We start from the raw sequence: 18,663 nt of genomic DNA on the forward strand, positions 1-18,663 counted from the left end.
TTACCTTGTCAGCTCAGGGTTTCCATCCAGCAACCTTTGGGTTACTGGCCCAACGCTCCTACCCACCATGCTATCTGGAAGGGCCCATAAGTAAGCGTTTCACTGTTAGTCTACACCTGTTGTTTACGAAGCATGTGACAAATAACATTTGATTTGATTTAAACAAACTATCACCACCAGATAACTTCAAACTATTTATTACTATCTCAAATGCACTTAGGAAACAAGAACAAATTCTTAAGGATCTTTGCAATAATCAGGTTCTGCAATTTGGGTCATGCTAAATACTAGATGACTAAACTCCAAGGAAGTTTAACTTCCTTCACCATGGAGTTGAGTTTAGTCAGCTATTTAAATACAAAAATGCAAACTCTACTCAACATGAGACATTTCAGAGCATACTTTCCCGTCAAACTACATGCCTTTTCACATTTCCCTCATGCAAAATCCTCAAAGTCCTCAAGGTCAAAAGGATGGAAGTATGATGTTTTGTTGTTGGATGTAAATGTTTGGGAGGGTAGCTCTCAGTCATCCTCTTGTCCATCAGACGTTTGAGGGGGCATAGGAGCCAGACAGTCCTGGAGAAAGTTTGTTAGGGTGCGCCGGAAGTGCTGATCACTGTGGCTCCGTCTCAAAACGTGGCCCTCGTCAGGGTAAATTTGCAGGGAGTAGTTGGCCTTTGCTGACACCAGACGGTCTATGAGCTCGGCAGTGTGCTGGAAGTGGACATGTGCTACAAGAAAAAAGTAAACAGAAAACAGACTGTTTCAAGATTGAGGTGTTACTTGACAAATATGTGCAAGTAGGTCCATTTAGGGCCATGTCTTTATTTTTGTGGCACTTCTGAAAGTTTTCCCCTAAATATTAGTTGAATAGTTGAATAGATCATAAAGTTTCTCACCATCTGCGGTTCCATGTAAAAGGAGGAAGTTCTTGTCCCTCAGATTGACCACATCATCCAGCAAAGAGGCGGCCTGGGAAGACATGTTGAACTAAGACCCAGGTTTTTGGAATGCTGACTAGGTGGAATACAGCTACGAGCAGAAGTGATTTTTTTCATAGCATGTTCGGAGACTTTACGCAGCAGGTTAGGAGAATTAGCTTAAAGTTAGGAAAGGGTTAGAAAAAATGCTCTCCTAACCTGCTACGAAAAGTCACTTCTGGTCTTAGCTGTACTCCATCTAGTCACAACCTGTTTTTCGCTCAAAGGAAGACTAAAGGGACAAGTTGAGTGCATGTGAGAGAGACGATGTTACACCATCTTACACTTTACAATCAATTTGAAGAACAAGATCTTGACTTACATTGTAGAAGCTCTCCTCAGTGGCTGGAAGACCCAGGTATCGCTCAGAGAAAGCAGCATCTATTATGACAGTCATTATTGTTTATAAATCGCTAACAAACTCTAAAAGATAAATCAAGTAAGAACCGGGGTAGGTATAGGCTTCAATAATAATGTAACAAACTGTCAGACACAGTATATCTAATCACAAGAACAAAGATGAAAAGCAACACAGATTACTCCTAAATGTGGACGTACTGTAGATTTTGAAGTCTGTGATTGGAGCCATCACTGCAGCACATTTAAATATTTTGGCTGCTGCCATCATTTTCAGTGTCAGAAGTCCACCAAATGCCTGTTGAAAAGATAAAGGGTGGGGTACTCACATCCAGAGGTGACTACATACAGAATACTGTTTGATCTAACATGGATGTTTTAAGCTCTTTTCCCACTTTGGCTGGGTCTGCTAGAATCAATGCAGCAATATAGTTGGAAATAGACCATACCTTTCCATACAGCGCAATTCTTCTGTTGTCAATGTACGGCAACTCCAACAACCACCTGTAGCAAAGAATGCATTGGGTCTTTCCACCTCAAAAAGCACAAGAAAGAAGATTTCGACACCCACAATCTCAAATTGTTCTGAAATTGTTTTGTAGTTAGTGACAGATATGATCAGCATTCCTGAAACAGTGTAAACTTAAACGACTAAAACCAGATATAAAGTATGTAGAAAAGATAATGAGCTATATATTTTTTCATAAGCTCGTCTTTGAAAACGAACAATCACCAAAATAAAAACTAGACAGTCAGGGAGAATCTAAAGTAAAAAAATGTCATGCCCCCATTTATTTTGTTATAATGTTTGAATCACTCAGTTAGCATAATATCACAGCATTAGCCATGGAAAATGTGTAGAATTGCAGGAAATTAGCTTTTAAACTGCACATTTTCACTCAATCCCATGGCAACGTGTAGAAACCCTGAGATTTGTTTTAAAACTACAATGTTTTCTCTCAGCCCCAATGATAAAATGTGTAGAATTGCAGAAAATTTGCTATGAAACAGTTTTGGATGACATGGAATGACTCATTGCTTAAATACAGTATGACTAAGAAATTATTTAGATGCTGCTGAAATCTACGCTGTACTCATCATTGATTACTCACTCTATTACTCTCAGCAGGTCTTTGACTCTCTGGGAGCTGAGTTTCCTGGGGTCAAGGTTAGGTGACCTCAGGCCGTGTGCCGCCCCACTTTTGCCGTCCACCCAGGCCAGAGCTACACTGTGGATACTGGAGAGGACCTGGGGCCAGCCCAGAGAGAAACGGTCTGTGACTGCCTGGGTGTCAGGGGCTCCATCCCTGAGACACACAGACAGAGATGAGAAGAAAGGAAATGGGATCAGGAAGTCAACAAAGTTAGGTGGAGGAGAAGTGTATACACTGAGTGGCGCAACAGTCTAAGTCACTGCATCTCAGTGCTAGAGGCGTCACTACAGACCCTGGTTCGATTCCAGGCTGCATCACATTGGGAGTCCCATAGGGCGGCGCACAATTGGCCCAGTGTCGTCTGGGTTTGGCCGCCATTGTAAATAAGAATTTGTTCTTAACTGACTTGCCTAGTCAAATAAAGGTTAAATAAAAAATGTAGGAGGTTATGGAGCTTTTGTGTTAATAATTATTAATATTTGGAGGACACCTGTGTCAAAAATATTGATCTTATCGTTATGAAATGTTAGTTTGCAAGGTCTTTGTTTCGATGGCCATTTCTTATCTCAGTGCAAAACCGTTTCACATTTTCATGCTTGCTTCTTTTTGCAGATCTTACACGATGATGAGGAGAGGATGCAGGCCTTCTTCATACCCCTGTGGTAGACCCAGCTTTAGATGCATATCTGCAACATGGATACCACAGTTGCTCTCAATTCATGGTAAGTCATAATAAGTTCTCTGAGAAAAAGAGTGGTTTCCTCAGTGTTTACTGTACCATAGTGGTCAGCTGTAATGGTTCTGTAGTGTGTGATGGGGAGCCGTTTGCCCTCCAGCGCCTCAGACAGAGGCTTGTTGTCTTCCAGGACCTTGTACCCTAAGAAAACAACACTCAGTTTGCGTCCAAAATGGCACCCCTATTCCCCTTACAGTGCATTATTTTTGACCAGGGTGTAATGGTTGTCATCGGATATAGACCAAAATGCAGCGGGGAAATGTGCACTCATCTTCTTTATTATAAACAGACAAGAAGGAGAACCAAAACAAAGACTATCACATGCTGGTAAGGCACAAGGCTATACACAGAACAATCTCCCACAAAGTACTCAACAAACACATACCTATAAATAGGACTCTCAATCAGAGGCAACTAGAAAACACCTGCCTCCAATTGAGAGTCCAACCCCAATTAACAAAACATAGAAATACAAAAGACTAGACAGAACATAGAAATACACTAACATAGAACAGTGCCCAAAAACCCCCGGAATACATAAATCAAATACCCTACTAAACAAACCACCACCCCGAACCACATAAAACAAATACCCTCTGCCACGTCCTGACCAAAGTACAATAACAAATAACCCCTATTACTGGTCAGGACGTGACACAGGGCCCATAGGACTTTGGTCAAAAGGAGTGCAATGCACTATGTAGGGAATAGTGTGCTGTTTGGGACGCATCCTCACCAGTGACTGAATACTGAACATAAAACATCTGGCTGAACTAAAAATCATTCAAGTGTTTTAGGGCTACAGCTGCCGACATTGTAAGACATCTACACATATTCGATTGTGCTCAATATCAGCCTCTGCTCAGACAATATATTGTCAAATAGCTAATTCAAGTTGTGAGTTAAGGACAGGACGAAGGCTATAGTCAAACAGTGTTTAATGTAATCAGCTCGAAAATGGCCACAAACACAAATACTCCCCTTAGCCTTTCCCATCCCATTTGTTTAGAAAAAATGAGTAAAGATGGAATGTGGGGCCAAACATACAGGAAGCATTTATACTGTATATACTGTAGCTCAATTATGAAACCCAGTAGACATATTAAGACATGGAAAAATAACTTGTGTAGAACTCACTGAAATGTTGTCTGGTGCTGTGGACGGTCACTCTGGGGATGCCAGGGCCTACAACAACGAGACATCAAGATGAAGGACAGAAAAAAGGAAAGAAAGAGAGAAAGAGATAGATGGAGAGAGAGAGATTCACCCAAGCAGTGGAGGATAACACGAGTGAGGCTGGGGTTGAACTGTGGCTTGTAGAAGCGGCAGGTCTCTGAGAGTGTGCAGGTAAGACAGTGTCTTTGAGAAAAACCCCAGAGGTTCACACTGAGAGAGAGGAACAGTGAATAGAAAACATTCAGACTGAACGATGTAAACATTTCTTATGGACCTGAGTTACTCCCGACAAAGGGACTTTACCAGGGTAAAGTCTGGGCTAGTGCTTAGAGTTTTGCTGGTCAGGTCACGTGGTCAGGAAAAACATATTGATCTATTTATGGATTATGGTATAATTATAGGACCTTGTGCATATTTACCTGTAAAGGTGTCTGTTTTGTTTGGATGCCTCTGTGCTGATGAAGTATCTGCAAACAGACAGAAACCATATCAGGCTGATGTGCTGTGGTTACATTAATGCCAGCTGCAGTCGCACCAGCAAATGCTAGGGATAAGCAAATCTCTTTACTCCTCCTACATTTTCTCTGCGTCTTCATCCAGGCCACAGAGTGACATCACATCCCATTGCCCTGATGTCAGGAATCGTGGAGACATGGGGGTAGTCAAAGGCTGCAGGGAGAGAGAAATTGAGTTTGAGAGAGAGAGAGACAAGCTAAGGACACAGCGATAGAGACCGTGTAAGAGGGAGGGAGAGAGGGACTTAAAGGCAGATGAAGGGGTCATTGTGAAAGAGGCTAGTGAGGAGAAAACCCTAGCCATTCAAAATAGACTGACTTGGGCCAAATAAGATAAAGCAATAAGATAAGGCTGAAACGCAACTCTGACCTGAGTAGGGAGGACAGCTATGTGTCGATACTCTCCGTGACCCCCTTGTGCTGCAGGCAGAGTGACATAGAACATGGAGCCGTCTCTAGAGAAGAGGGGGGCCTCCTGTTGGCCGGAAAGAGTCATTTCCACAGTTGTAAGTCATCATACAGTATCTCGGGCAGAGATGGACAACTCCAGTCCTTGGGGGTCAGAGTGGTGTCACACTTTTTCCCCATCCTGAGCAAACACAGCGGATTCAACTAATTGCATTCGAAACTGAAGATCATGATTAGTTGATTATTGGAGTCAGGTGTGTTAGCTGGGGCTCGGGCAAAAGTGTGACACTAATCAGGCCCCCGAGGACGGGAGTTGCCCATCCTTGATCTAGGGCCTAGTAGAGGTTTTCCTGTCAATGTGACCTGACCAGACCCGAAGGTCACGTGGTCAGAAGAGAAACTGTGGGCCCAAATCATCTCGACTCATTCCCATTACTTAACACTACTCATTTTAGTATTCCATTTCTCTCCCTCCAAGTCCCACTGAAATCCATTTATCTTGTATTCATGTCTTCCTCATCTTAATTTATCTTGTCTTCATGCAACCACATTAATTTAATTGAATCGAATCACTTAATGATTAGAATAGGCAAATCCTCCCCTCAGGGTTCTTACTTGTCCAGGAAACTGAAACCAGGTTCGCTACATATAATAACGGTCTTGAAAACTGTAATGAAACACAGCAAGTTTTCCCATTTCTTATACATTTTCTGTGAATAGATTCAGCCTTTTGGTTGATCTTGGTTAAAGTGATTAGTATGCAGAATTTACCTGTGGTTGCCCTAGCCAGACATCCATGGTCATTTTGCGTTTCTGTGAGGGTTGTAACAGAAAAAAGGCATTACATTGCATCTTAATTAAAAATATAGAAGGAATCTCTTATTTATTCACTCATACATATCATTGACAACCAATAAGCATCCACATGAATCACATCCAGCTGCTAGAAATGATGGATCTACTCCCTATACAACTGATCAGTGTATCACCTGTGAGCAGACTCCAGTGGTGGCCTCGCACACAGAGAGAACAGACTGGTTCTGGACCCGGTTCAACCAACGCACAACCAGCCTGGTCCCACTGGTCCACTTCACCATGGAGATGTAATGACCTCTGGACACAGGCAGGCAGACAGAAAGAAGGGAGAAACACCGAGATTTAGGTCTGGAAAAACGATTTACATATGGAGAGAATAAATACACTGATTTAAATGTGTACCTACAGTACCTGTTTTTGAGTGAGACTGGAGCAGTCATCCTCAGAGTGTGAGCAGGGCTGAAGACGTTCACCACGTAAAGAGTAACTGCCGGGATATTATCTCCTGCCTGGAAGGGAAGGATGCACATCAACACATTCTGCATAGATACAATTGTTCAAAGACATTCTGTATTGAACACAATTCATCTTATTGTAGCCTCTGCCAAGAGGGTTTATGGCAGAGGAGATGACCTTGGAATTTATCTTAAGTTAAGGTGTATAAAAGTAGTCTTTATTGACATTATTATTATTATTGTTATTATACATTTCACCTTAGGGTATGAATAGTAGGCTCCTGTGGGGTATGGCCCTCCAGTGAAACGAGGGATCTCCACATTGGGTGTGTGTGTGTTGTTGATGGACAGGTACGCCAGCCGTACCCCGTCTCCAGACCACCAGTAGGCAGGATACGTCTGGAGGATCTCTTCTGGAAACACATAACATGACAGTCAACATGCAGTAGCAGGTGTAAATGGACCCATCTACTTTATATAGTACACAGACTCTAGCTCACGAATTCTTAATATAGATTGATAAGAATGTAATGTTTCTACATGAACTTCATTTGTGATGTCAGGCACATTCAAGTACATTACATTGATATATATTGCATATTATAGATCTATTATCATTTATGAGGTAAAGTGTAGTATATGACAAAATATATATAAGTGATGTCTATGGTGTTTTTCTGTCAGGTGGACACTAACAGAAAAGCACAAATGAGGCAGGCTAAAAACTACATGGCGACGATCAGTGGCGGCTGAGCTGGATGAGCTGGGTCTCTCATGGGACAGGGCGCAAGCTGTGGCCAAAGACAGACTCCAGTGGCAGAAGATTGTTGCAGCCTTATGTCCTACCTGGGAAGAAGAGGACTAAGTAAGTAAGTAGGATTTTACTCTACAGAGGCAGTGTCTCTCTCACCCTCATATGTCCAGTCTGACAGCCCGTTGATAACAGACCCACTGCCTGTAGTGCTGAGACGTACAGGACCACTGTACACACCGGGCTGGTAGTAGAGGTTATTCTGAAAGATGTAGATCTGCCAAAATAACAGAGTGCCTATGTAACTCAATGAAAATATAACACACACAAATTAACATACAGTGTATGAACATAATGGGCCAAAAAAGAGCATCTCTCGGGACGTATTTGGGCTGTGGGCCGCATGTTGTGCACTCCTGCCTTAGGGCCTCACCAAATGATTTCCATGGGGACCCCATGCGGCATATTGAAGAGCAGATGGCTTCACTCCGTGTGGGTTTAGCTCAAGAAAGTCCCTGCGAGAAACAAACACAGAAATGCATGAGAATATACACACAAACACATGCATACACAACAACTTTATTTTAAATTCATGGTATTGGCTGAAGTAAACTGTTAAATTACCAGATGACCTGTTATGCATCATATTACATTTGGATGTGTTGGTTTGGATTGATTGCACAATATAGGAATACATTATCATGCTATCAATAATACTTACCCTGTACCCACACTGTAAATTACATAGGAGGCTGAAAATGATTTTGAGAACACCTATCAAGGGCAGAGGAGAGGAATATAATCAAATCAACAGTAAAGGACTTGCCTAAAATGAATACACAGTCCAAATATTTTCCAATAATAGTTACCATGGATACATAGCTGCTGGTGCTGCCACATTTTTTAAATTCTTTGCATTGAGGCGTTTCCAAGTCTTTAAGAACAATAAATGCCCATCCCAAAAGAGAAACTGTGCCAGATTCTGAATTGATTAAAACAAGCCCTTTGGGAGCATAACAGTGTTCCGATTTGTTTGTTTTCGCTCAATAATCTTAGCTTAGTCCCATCTTAATTAAAATATCCTGTTAAAAGATGAAGACATTGCTTAGAGCAGAATTAAATCAGTCTATTTAAACAGGGGTGGAGCTATAGATACAAATCAGCAGTAAGTTGCCAGTTTTGTCTTGAAATATTCCTCAATAGATACACTGACTGTTAAACATTACCTACCAGATGCAAGTTGTACGCCAGCAGAATATACTTCTGGTCTGGTGACACTTGAAACTTTGTGTCATTCAGATTCTTGTAAAACAGAAACAAATATATCAAAATGCAAATAAAAACTGCAGTGGGAGGAGTGATTATTTCTCAAATACAAGTTGACACCTGTGGGAGACTGGGAGGATGGATATGTATGCTGAAGATCCATCAGTCTGTCAATCAACCACCTTGGAGCAGAGTTTTGTTTGTTGCGTCTGTACTCACTAGGATGCTTCCGCCCAGCAGAGAGATGGTGAGGTTCTCACTCAGGCTGTGTTTCAGGATGTGCCCTTCCCTGGTGCGAAAGGCCACCTCATCATCTACAGAGGGGGGTTAGAGTAGAAGCCATGCAATGGTGAGACTGGCAAATATACAGATGACAGAGTTGTTGTTGAAACACGAAGGACTGGTTTCCCAGACCCAGATTAAGCCTAGTTGTGGACAAAAAACCCCACTTTGGATTGAGATTTTCCATTGAGAATGATGTTTAATCCGGAAACCGTCCTGATTCTCCTAAAGTAAAGAGAGTGTCTGCTATACGAATAAACTGCAAAGTGTAATGTAATATAAAGGCCATTAGATTTATGTCAAATATACATGTATTTTACATGTACTGCATGTGACATACATATGTGTATTTTGTTAATAGGTTTCTTAATTCAATGAGCAACCTTTCATCAATGCCTCAGATGGTTATGTTAGGGATTGGAAACTGTTCTAATAGAGCCCGATTCCAATTTAGGAAATTACACCTTTCTTACGTACGCCTTTCCTACGCACTTCTCAGTTGTTGGTATTCAAACACCTTATGAAGGTGTGTAACATGCTTTGCAGGAGGGGTTCCCTAGCGCACATTTAATAAATGTAATTCAACCACTGAAAACCATCCCACTTGCTGGCCAACAGATTTTCTCATGGAGTTTTTATTCAATAGGGTTTTCAGTATATTTATCTTAAGCCATCCCTATAAATGCAGTGTATGTTTTAGTTCGAATTCTGTCGACAGACTCAGTAGACTACATCGAGAGAATGGGTTCAGAATATTAGGGATAAATGAAAGAAAGCCATCTAAATATCTGCATGTAGATTTGAAAATACTCTGATCTTGTAGATTATTAAAAAAAACAGGTTTGGAGAGCCTTTACGCATGAAAGAAAATGGTGGTTTGATTCATTCTGATTGCCACATTCTTCCATTGTAATGTTGGAAGATTAGTGTACATAGGATTAAAGTAGGGAGAATAGTGTACAATAGTAGGCTATATCCTTGTCTATTGCCTGCACTAACCATTAAACTGTGTGATGACACAGCCAAGTTGTCATGGGTACTTAGGGCAGGAGGAAGGAGTAGAGTCAAATGCAGGAGATATCGTCCAGTAGCTCGAAGTTTATTCACACCCAAACACTAGGTGATCAAAAGACACTGGGAGTGCACAATACCCAAAAGGGAAACAGGTAATCCACAAAGGGAAAATCACGCACGGGGCGCAGCCCGGCGAGAAAATAAATCCTCCAATATAAAACGATAGAGAAGACACGGCCACAGCGTAAACCCGCTGACAAACAAACAATCCCGCACAACACACAACCCCAAAGGAACAAACTAAATACCCCCCCACTAATGACAGAAATGACAACAGGTGCGGACCTAGACAGACAAAACACAATGAACACAGAAACACAGATCGGCGGCAGCTAGTAGACCGGCGACGATGACCGCCGAGCGCCGCCCGGCCGAGGAGGGGCACCATTTTCTGTGGATACTGTGACAGTACCCCTCCCCTGACGCGCGGCTTCAGTAGCGCGCCGACGCCGGCCTCGGGGACGACCCGGAGGGCGAGGCGCCGGCCGGTCCGGACGGAGACGATGGAACTCCTGGAGCATAGTGGGATCCAAAATGTCCTCCACCGGAACCCAGCACCTCTCCTCCGGGCCGTACCCCTCCCAGTCCACGAGGTACTGCAGGCCCCCTACCCGACGTCGGGAGTCCAGGATGGCCCGGACTGTGTACGCCGGGGCCCCCCCGATGTCCAGGGGGGGCGGAGGGACCTCCAGCACCTCAGCGTCCTGCAGTGGACCAGCTACCACCGGCCTGAGGAGAGACACATGAAACGAGGGGTTAATGCGGTAATATGAAGGGAGTTGTAACCTATAACACACCTCGTTTATTCTCCTCAGGACTTTGAACAGCCCCACAAATCGCGGACCCAGCTTTCGGCAGGGCAGGCGGAGGGGCAGGTTCCGGGTCGAGAGCCAGACTCTATCCCCTGGATTGTATACGGGAGCCTCACTGCGGCGGCGGTCAGCGCTCTCCTTCTGTCGCCCGATAGCCCGCTTCAGGCACTCCTGGACAGCCCTCCAGGTCTCCTGAGAGCGCTGTACCCATTCCTCCACCGCAGGAGCCTCCGTCTGGCTCTGCTGCCAAGGCACTAGGACCGGCTGATAACCTAATACAATTTGAAAAGGTGACAAGTTAGTGGAGGAGTGGCGTTGAGAGTTCTGGGCCATCTCGGCCCATGGCACGAACCTCGACCACTCCCCTGGCCGGTCCTGGCAATATGACCGCAGAAACCTGCCCACATCCTGGTTGATGCGTTCTACCTGCCCATTACTCTCGGGGTGGAAACCCGAGGTCAGGCTGACCGAGACCCCAGCCTCTCCATAAACGACCTCCACACTCTGGAGGTGAACTGGGGACCCGATCAGATACGATGTCCTCGGGCACCCCGTAGTGCCGGAAGACATGGGTGAATAGGGCCTCCGCGGTCTGTAGGGCCGTAGGAAGACCGGGCAACGGGAGCAGACGGCAGGACGTCGAGAACCGATCCACAACAACCAGGATCGTCGTGTTCCCCTGAGATGGCGGGAGATCCGTTAGGAAATCCACCGAGAGGTGAGACCAAGGTTGCTGTGGAACGGGGAGGGGTTGTAGTTTCCCTCGAGGCAGGTGCCTAGGAGCCTTGCACTGGGCGCACACCGAACAGGAAGAGACATAGTGTCTTACATCCTCAGCCAAGGTGGGCCACCAGCACTTCCCTTTCAGGCCTCGCACTGTCCGTTCCACCCCAGGATGACCCGAGGAGGGTAAAGTGTGGGCCCATCGGATCAGGCGATCGCGAACACCAAGCGGAACGAACCTCAGACCCGCGGGACATTGAGGCGGAATGGGTTCTGACTGAACCGCCGGCTCGATGTCCGCATCCACCTCCCATACTACCGGCGCCACTAGACAGGACGCAGGGAGTATGGGAGCGGGATCAATGGTCCTCTCCTCTGTGTCATAGAGACGCGACAGTGCGTCGGCCTTCCGGTTCCGAGACCCCGGAATGTATGAAAGGGTGAACTGGAACCTAGTAAAGAACATAGCCCACCTGGCTTGACGAGGATTCAGTCTCCTCGCTGCCCGGATGTACTCCAGGTTACGGTGGTCGGTCCAGATGAGAAAAGGGTGATGTGCCCCCTCAAGCTAATGTCTCCACACTGTCAAAGCCTTGACCACGGCTAACAACTCCCTGTCCCCCACATAGTAGTTGCGCTCCGCCGGGCTTAGCTTCCTAGAAAAGAAAGCGCAGGGGCGGAGCTTCGGAGGAGCGCCCGAACGCTGTGATAGAACTGCTCCTACCCCAGCTTCGGACGCGTCCACCTCCACCACGAATGGCAAAGAGGGATCCGGATGCGCCAGCACCAGAGTGTCAGTAAACAGAACCTTCAGATGACGGAAGGCCCTGTCCGCCTCCGCCGACCACCGCAGCCGCACCGGACCCCCCTTCAGCAGTGAGGTAATGGGAGCTGCCACCTGACCAAAACCCCGGATAAACCTCCGGTAATAATTGGCGAACCCCAAAAACCGTTGCACCTCCTTCACCGTGGTAGGGGTAGGCCAATTACGCACAGCCGTAACGCGGTCACATTCCATCACCACCCCTGTGGTGGAAATGCGATATCCTAGGAAAGAGACGGCTCGTTTGGAGAAGTCACATTTCTCAGCCTTGACGTATAGGTTATGCTCCAGCAGCCGCCCAAGCACTCTGCGCACCAAAGCCACATGCTCGGCGCGGGTGGCAGAGTAGATCAAGATGTCATCGATGTACACCACCACCCCCTGTCCGAGCATGTCTCGGAGAACCTCGTCCACAAAGGATTGGAAGACAGCGGGAGCATTTTTTAACCTGTTATGGCTAGGGGGCAGTATTTTCACGGCTGGATAAAAAACGTACCCGATTTAATCTGGTTACCACTCCTACCCAGTAACTAGAATATGCATATACTTATTACATATGGATAGAAAACACCCTAAAGTTTCTAAAACTGTTTGAATGGTGTCTGTGAGTATAACAGAACTCATTTGGCAGGCAAAGACCTGACAAGGTTTCATGCAGGAAGTGGCCTGTCTGACAAGGTATCGTTCTTCTTGTCTCTGTTTATTGAAGAGTGAGGATCTTAGCTGTCCCGTGACACTTCCTACGGCTGCCATAGGGTCTCAGAAGGCGGTAAAAAGCTGAATTGTGGCTTTGCAGGCTCTGGCTGAAAAAAAGTAGCGCGTTTGGGTAGTGGCTGGTTACAGTACTGTGAGACTCAGGCTCGTGCCCGCGTCGACCGAAAGCTTTGTTTACTTTCCTCTGTTTAGCTAAGAGGAGATTCCCGGTCGGAATATTATCGCTTTTTTACGAGAAAAATGGCATAAAAATGGATTTTAAACAGCGGTTGACATGTTTCGAAGTACGGTAATGGAATATTTAGATTTTTTTTGTCATGAATTGCGCCATGCGCACGACCCTGATTTACCATTTCAGATAGTGTCTGGGACGCACGAACAAAACGCCGCTATTCGGATATAACGATGGATTATTTTGGACCAAACCAACATTTGTTATTGAAGTAGCAGTCCTGGGAGTGCATTCTGATGAAGACAACAAAAGGTAATCAAACTTTTATAATAGTAAACCTGATATTGGTGAGTGCTAAACTTGCCGGGTGTCTAAATAGCTAGCCCGTGATGCCTGGGCTATGTACTTAGAATATTGCAAAATGTGCTTTCACCAAAAAGCTATTTTAAAATCGGACATATCGAGTGCATAGAGGAGTTCTGTATCTATAATTCTTAAAATAATTGTTATGCTTTTTGTGAACGTTTATCGTGAGTAATTTAGTAAATTCTTAGTGAATTCGCCGGAAGTTTGCGGGGGTATGCTAGTTCTGAACGTCAGATGCTAATGTAAAAAGCTGGTTTTTGATATAAATATGAACTTGATTGAACAAAACATGCATGTATTGTATAACATAATGTCCTAGGGTTGTCATCTGATGAAGATCATCAAAGGTTAGTGCTGCATTTAGCTGTCTTCTGGGTTTTTGTGACATTATATGCTAGCTTGAAAAATGGGTGTCTGATTATTTCTGGCTTGGTACTCTGCTGACATAATCTAATGTTTTGCTTTCGTTGTAAAGCCTTTTTGAAATCGGACAGTGTGGTTAGATAAAGGAGAGTCTTATCTTTAAAATGCTGTGAAATAGTCATATGTTTGAAAAATGGAAGTTTTTGTATTTTTGAGGAATTTGTAATTCGCGCCACGCCTATCATTGGATATTGGAGCAGGTGTTCCGCTAGCGGAACGTCTAGATGTAATTAACCCATACGGCATGACGAGGTACTCATAATGGCCAGATGTGGTACTAAATGCGGTTTTCCACTCGTCTCCCTCTCGGATACGCACCAGATTATACGCACTCCTGAGATCTAGTTTGGTGAAGAAGCGCGCCCCGTGGAATGACTCCACTGCCGTAGCAATGAGAGGTAGTGGGTAACTGAACCCCACTGTGATGGAATTTAGACCTCTATAGTCAATGCACGGGCACAGGCCTCCCTCCTTCTTCTTCACAAAAAAGAAACTTGAGGAGACTGGTGATTTAGATGGCCGTATGTATCCCTGTATCCCTGTATCCCCGTATGTATCCCTGTCTCAAGGCTTTCGGAGCCATCATCGACTCAGTGGGTTTTGTCCAACATGTCTCTGGACCTACTCACTGCCACAGTCATACTCTGGACCTAGTTTTGTCCCATGGAATAAATGTTGTGGATCTTAATGTTTTTCCTCATAATCCTGGACTATCGGACCACCATTTTATTACGTTTGCAATTGCAACAAATAATCTGCTCAGACCCCAACCAAGGAGCATTAAAAGTCGTGCTATAAATTCTCAGACAACCCAAAGATTCCTTGATGCCCTTCCAGACTGCCTCTGCCTACCCAAGGACGTCAGAGGACAAAAATCAGTTAACCACCTAACCGAGGAACTCAATTTAACCTTGCGCAATACCCTAGATGCAGTTGCACCCCTAAAAACTAAAAACATCTGTCATAAGAAACTAGCTCCCTGGTATACAGAAAATACACGAGCTCTGAAGCAAGCTTCCAGAAAATTGGAACGGAAATGGCGCCACACCAAACTGGAAGTCTTCCGACTAGCTTGGAAAGACAGTACCGTGCAGTATCGAAGAGCCCTCACTGCTGCTCGATCATCCTATTTTTCCAACTTAATTGAGGAAAATAAGAACAATCCGAAATGTCTTTTTGATACTGTCGCAAAGCTAACTAAAAAGCAGCCTTCGCAAATGGAGGATGGCTTTTACTTCAGCAGTAATAAATTTATGAACTTCTTTGAGGAAAAGATCATGATCATTAGAAAGCAAATTACAGACTCCTCTTTAAATCTGGGTATTCCTCCAAAGCTCCATTGTCCTGAGTCTACACAACTCTGCCAGGACCTAGGATCAAGGGAGATACTAAAGTGTTTTAGTACTATATCTCTTGACACAATGATGAAAATAATCATGGCCTCCAAACCCTCAAGCTGCATACTGGACCCTATTCCAACTAAACTACTGAAAGAGCTGCTTCCTATGCTTGGCCCTCCTATGTTGAACATAATAAACGGCTCTCTATCCACCGGATGTGTACCAAGCTCACTAAAAGTGGCAGTAATAAAGCCTCTCTTGAAAAAGCCGAATCTTGATCCAGAAATTATAAAAAACTATCGGCCTATATCGAATCTTCCATTCCTCTCAAAAATTTTAGAAAAAGCTGTTGCACAGCAACTCACTGCCTTCCTGAAGACAAACAATGTATACGAAACGCTTCAGTCTGGTTTTAGACCCCATCATAGCACTGAGACTGCACTTGTGAAGGTGGTAAATTACCTTTTAATGACGTCAGACCGAGGCTCTGCATCTGTCCTCGTGCTCCTAGATCTTAGTGCCGCTTTTGATACCATCGATCACCACATTCTTTTGGAGAGATTGGAAACCCAAATTGGTCTACATGGACAAGTTCTGGCCTGGTTTAGATCTTATCTGTCGGAAAGATATCAGTTTGTCTCTGTGAATGGTTTGTCCTCTGACAAATCAATTGTAAATTTCGGTGTTCCTCAAGGTTCCGTTTTAGGACCACTATTGTTTTCAATATATATTTTACCTCTTGGGGATGTCATTCGAAAACATAATGTTAAATTTCACTGCTATGCGGACGACACACAGCTGTACATTTCAATGAAACATGGTGAAGCCCCAAAATTGCCCTCGCTAGAAGCCTGTGTTTCAGACATAAAGAAGTGGATGGCTGCAAACTTTCTACTTTTAAACTCGGACAAAACAGAGATGCTTGTTCTAGGTCCCATGAAACAAAGAGATCTTCTGTTGAATCTGACAATTAATCTGGATGGTTGTACAGTCGTCTCAAATAAAACTGTGAAGGACCTCGGCGTTACTCTGGACCCTGATCTCTCTTTTGAAGAACATATCAAGACTGTTTCAAGGACAGCTTTTTTTCCATCTACGTAACATTGCAAAAATCAGAAACTTTCTGTCCAAAAATGACGCAGAAAAATTAATCCATGCTTTCGTTACTTCTAGGCTGGACTACTGCAATGCTCTACTTTCCGGCTACCCGGATAAAGCACTAAATAAACTTCAGTTAGTGCTAAATACGGCTGCTAGAATCCTGACTAGAACCAAAAAATTTGATCTTATTACTCCAGTGCTAGCCTCCCTACACTGGCTTCCTGTTCAGGCAAGGGCTGATTTCAAGGTTTTACTGCTAACCTACAAAGCATTACATGGGCTTGCTCCTACCTATCTTTCCGATTTGGTCCTGCCGTACATACCTACACATACGCTACGGTCACAAGACGCAGGCCTCCTAATTGTCCCTAGAATTTCTAAGCAAACGCCTGGAGGTAGGGCTTTCTCCTATAGAGCTCCATTTTTATGGAATGGTCTGCCTACCAATGTGAGAGACGCAGACTCAGTCTCAACCTTTAAGTCTTTACTGAAGACTTATCTCTTCAGTAGGTCCTATGATTAAGTATAGTCTGGCCCAGGAGTGTGAAGGTGAACGGAAAGGCTGGAGCAACGAACCGCCCTTGCTGTCTCTGCCTTGCCGGTTCCCCTCTTTCCACTGGGATTCTCTGCCTCTAACGCTTTTACAGGGGCTGAGTCACTGGCTTACTGGTGTTCTTCCATGCCGTCCATGGGAGGGGTGCGTCACTTGAGTGGGTTGAGTCACTGACGTGGTCTTCCTGTCTGGGTTGGCGCCCCCCCTTGGGTTGTGCCATGGCGGAGATCGTTGTGGGCTATACTCGGCCTTGTCTTAGGACGGTAAGTTGGTGGTTGGAGACATCCCTCTAGTGGTGTGGGGGCTGTGCTTTGGCAAAGTGGGTGGGGTTATATCCTGCCTGTTTGGCCCTGTCCGGGGTATCATCGGATGGGCCCACAGTGTCTTCTGATCCCTCCTGTCTCAGCCTCCAGTATTTATGCTGCAGTAGTTTATGTGTCGGGGGCTAGGGTCAGTCTGTTACATCTGGAGTATTTCTCTTGTCTTATCCGGTGTCCTGTGTGAATTTAAATATGCTCTCTCTAATTCTCTCTTTCTCTCTTTCTGTCTTTCTCTCGGAGGACCTGAGCCCTAGGACCATGCCTCAGGACTACCTGGTATGATGACTCCTTGCTGTCCCCAGTCCACCTGGCCGTGCTGCTGCTCCAGTTTCAACTGTTCTGCCTGCGGCTATGGAACCCTGACCTGTTCACCGGACGTGCTTGTTGCACCCTCGACAACTACTATGATTATTATTATTTGACCATGCTGGTCATTTATGAACATTTTAACATTTTAACATCTTGACCATGTTCTGTTATAATATCCACCCTGCACAGCCAGAAGAGGACTGGCCACCCCTCATAGCCTGGTTCCTCTCTAGGTTTCTTCCTAGGTTTTTGGCCTTTCTAGGGAGTTTTTCCTAGGGAGTTTTTCCTAGCCACCGTGCTTCTTTTACATGCTTTGCTTGCTGTTTGGGGTTTTAGGCTGGGTTTCTGTACAGCACTTTCAGATATCAGCTGATGTACGAAGGGCTATATAAATAAATTTGATTTTATTTTATTTGACTCCGTGACGTATGTCTCCATAGCCACTGTCTCCTCCTGAGACAGAGGATACACATGACTCCTAGGAAGGACCGCGTCAGCTTGGAGGTTTATCGCACAATCCCCCTGTCGATGGGGTGGTAATTGAGTCGCCTTCGTTTTACTGAAGGCGATAGCCAAATCGGCATATTCAGAAGGAATGTGCACGGTAGAGACTTGGTCTGGACTCTCCACCGTGGTTGCACTGATGGAAACTCCTACACACCTACCTGAGCACTCCCTCGACCACCCCTTAAGAGCCCTCTGTCTCCACGATATCTGAGGGTTGTGAGTGGCTAGCCAGGGGAGTCCCAGTACCACCGGAAACGCCGGGGAGTCGATGAGGTATAGGCTGATACGTTCCACATGACCCCCCCCACGTCGTCATAACCAGTGGCACAGTAACCTCCCCCACTTGGCCGGACCCTAGCGGTCGACTATCTAGGGCGTGCACAGGGAAGGGGTGGTCCAGCTGAACCAGGGGAATCCCTAACCTATTAGCGACCCCACGGTCCATAAAACTCCCAGCTGCACCTGAATCGACTAGTGCCTTATACTGGGAGTGAGGGGGAAAAAATCGGGAAAACAAACAGAAGTGTA

General features: G+C 45.1%; 1 protein-coding gene across 1 annotated transcript in view; it reads right to left on the reverse strand.

The window, feature by feature from the left end:
* Positions 1-181: 181 nt before the first annotated feature.
* Positions 182-18,663, reverse strand: part of LOC106565414 (inactive dipeptidyl peptidase 10) — a 31,905-nt gene continuing 13,423 nt past the window's right edge. The window contains exons 4-23 of the mRNA XM_045692127.1: positions 8,836-8,930; positions 8,072-8,124; positions 7,784-7,865; positions 7,510-7,627; positions 6,858-7,012; positions 6,556-6,653; positions 6,318-6,441; positions 5,291-5,395; positions 4,983-5,074; positions 4,825-4,872; positions 4,497-4,615; positions 4,367-4,414; positions 3,272-3,370; positions 3,113-3,179; positions 2,452-2,646; positions 1,789-1,843; positions 1,541-1,637; positions 1,305-1,363; positions 902-974; positions 182-733 (exon numbers count right to left, since the gene is read on the reverse strand). Of these exons, the coding sequence (XP_045548083.1) occupies positions 525-733; positions 902-974; positions 1,305-1,363; positions 1,541-1,637; positions 1,789-1,843; positions 2,452-2,646; positions 3,113-3,179; positions 3,272-3,370; positions 4,367-4,414; positions 4,497-4,615; positions 4,825-4,872; positions 4,983-5,074; positions 5,291-5,395; positions 6,318-6,441; positions 6,556-6,653; positions 6,858-7,012; positions 7,510-7,627; positions 7,784-7,865; positions 8,072-8,124; positions 8,836-8,930 (1,991 nt within the window). The 3' untranslated portion in view covers positions 182-524. The remainder of the gene's footprint in view (positions 734-901; positions 975-1,304; positions 1,364-1,540; positions 1,638-1,788; positions 1,844-2,451; positions 2,647-3,112; positions 3,180-3,271; positions 3,371-4,366; positions 4,415-4,496; positions 4,616-4,824; positions 4,873-4,982; positions 5,075-5,290; positions 5,396-6,317; positions 6,442-6,555; positions 6,654-6,857; positions 7,013-7,509; positions 7,628-7,783; positions 7,866-8,071; positions 8,125-8,835; positions 8,931-18,663) is intronic.

Source organism: Salmo salar, chromosome ssa12, assembly GCF_905237065.1.
Source record: "Salmo salar chromosome ssa12, Ssal_v3.1, whole genome shotgun sequence".
Lineage (NCBI taxonomy): Eukaryota > Metazoa > Chordata > Actinopteri > Salmoniformes > Salmonidae > Salmo > Salmo salar.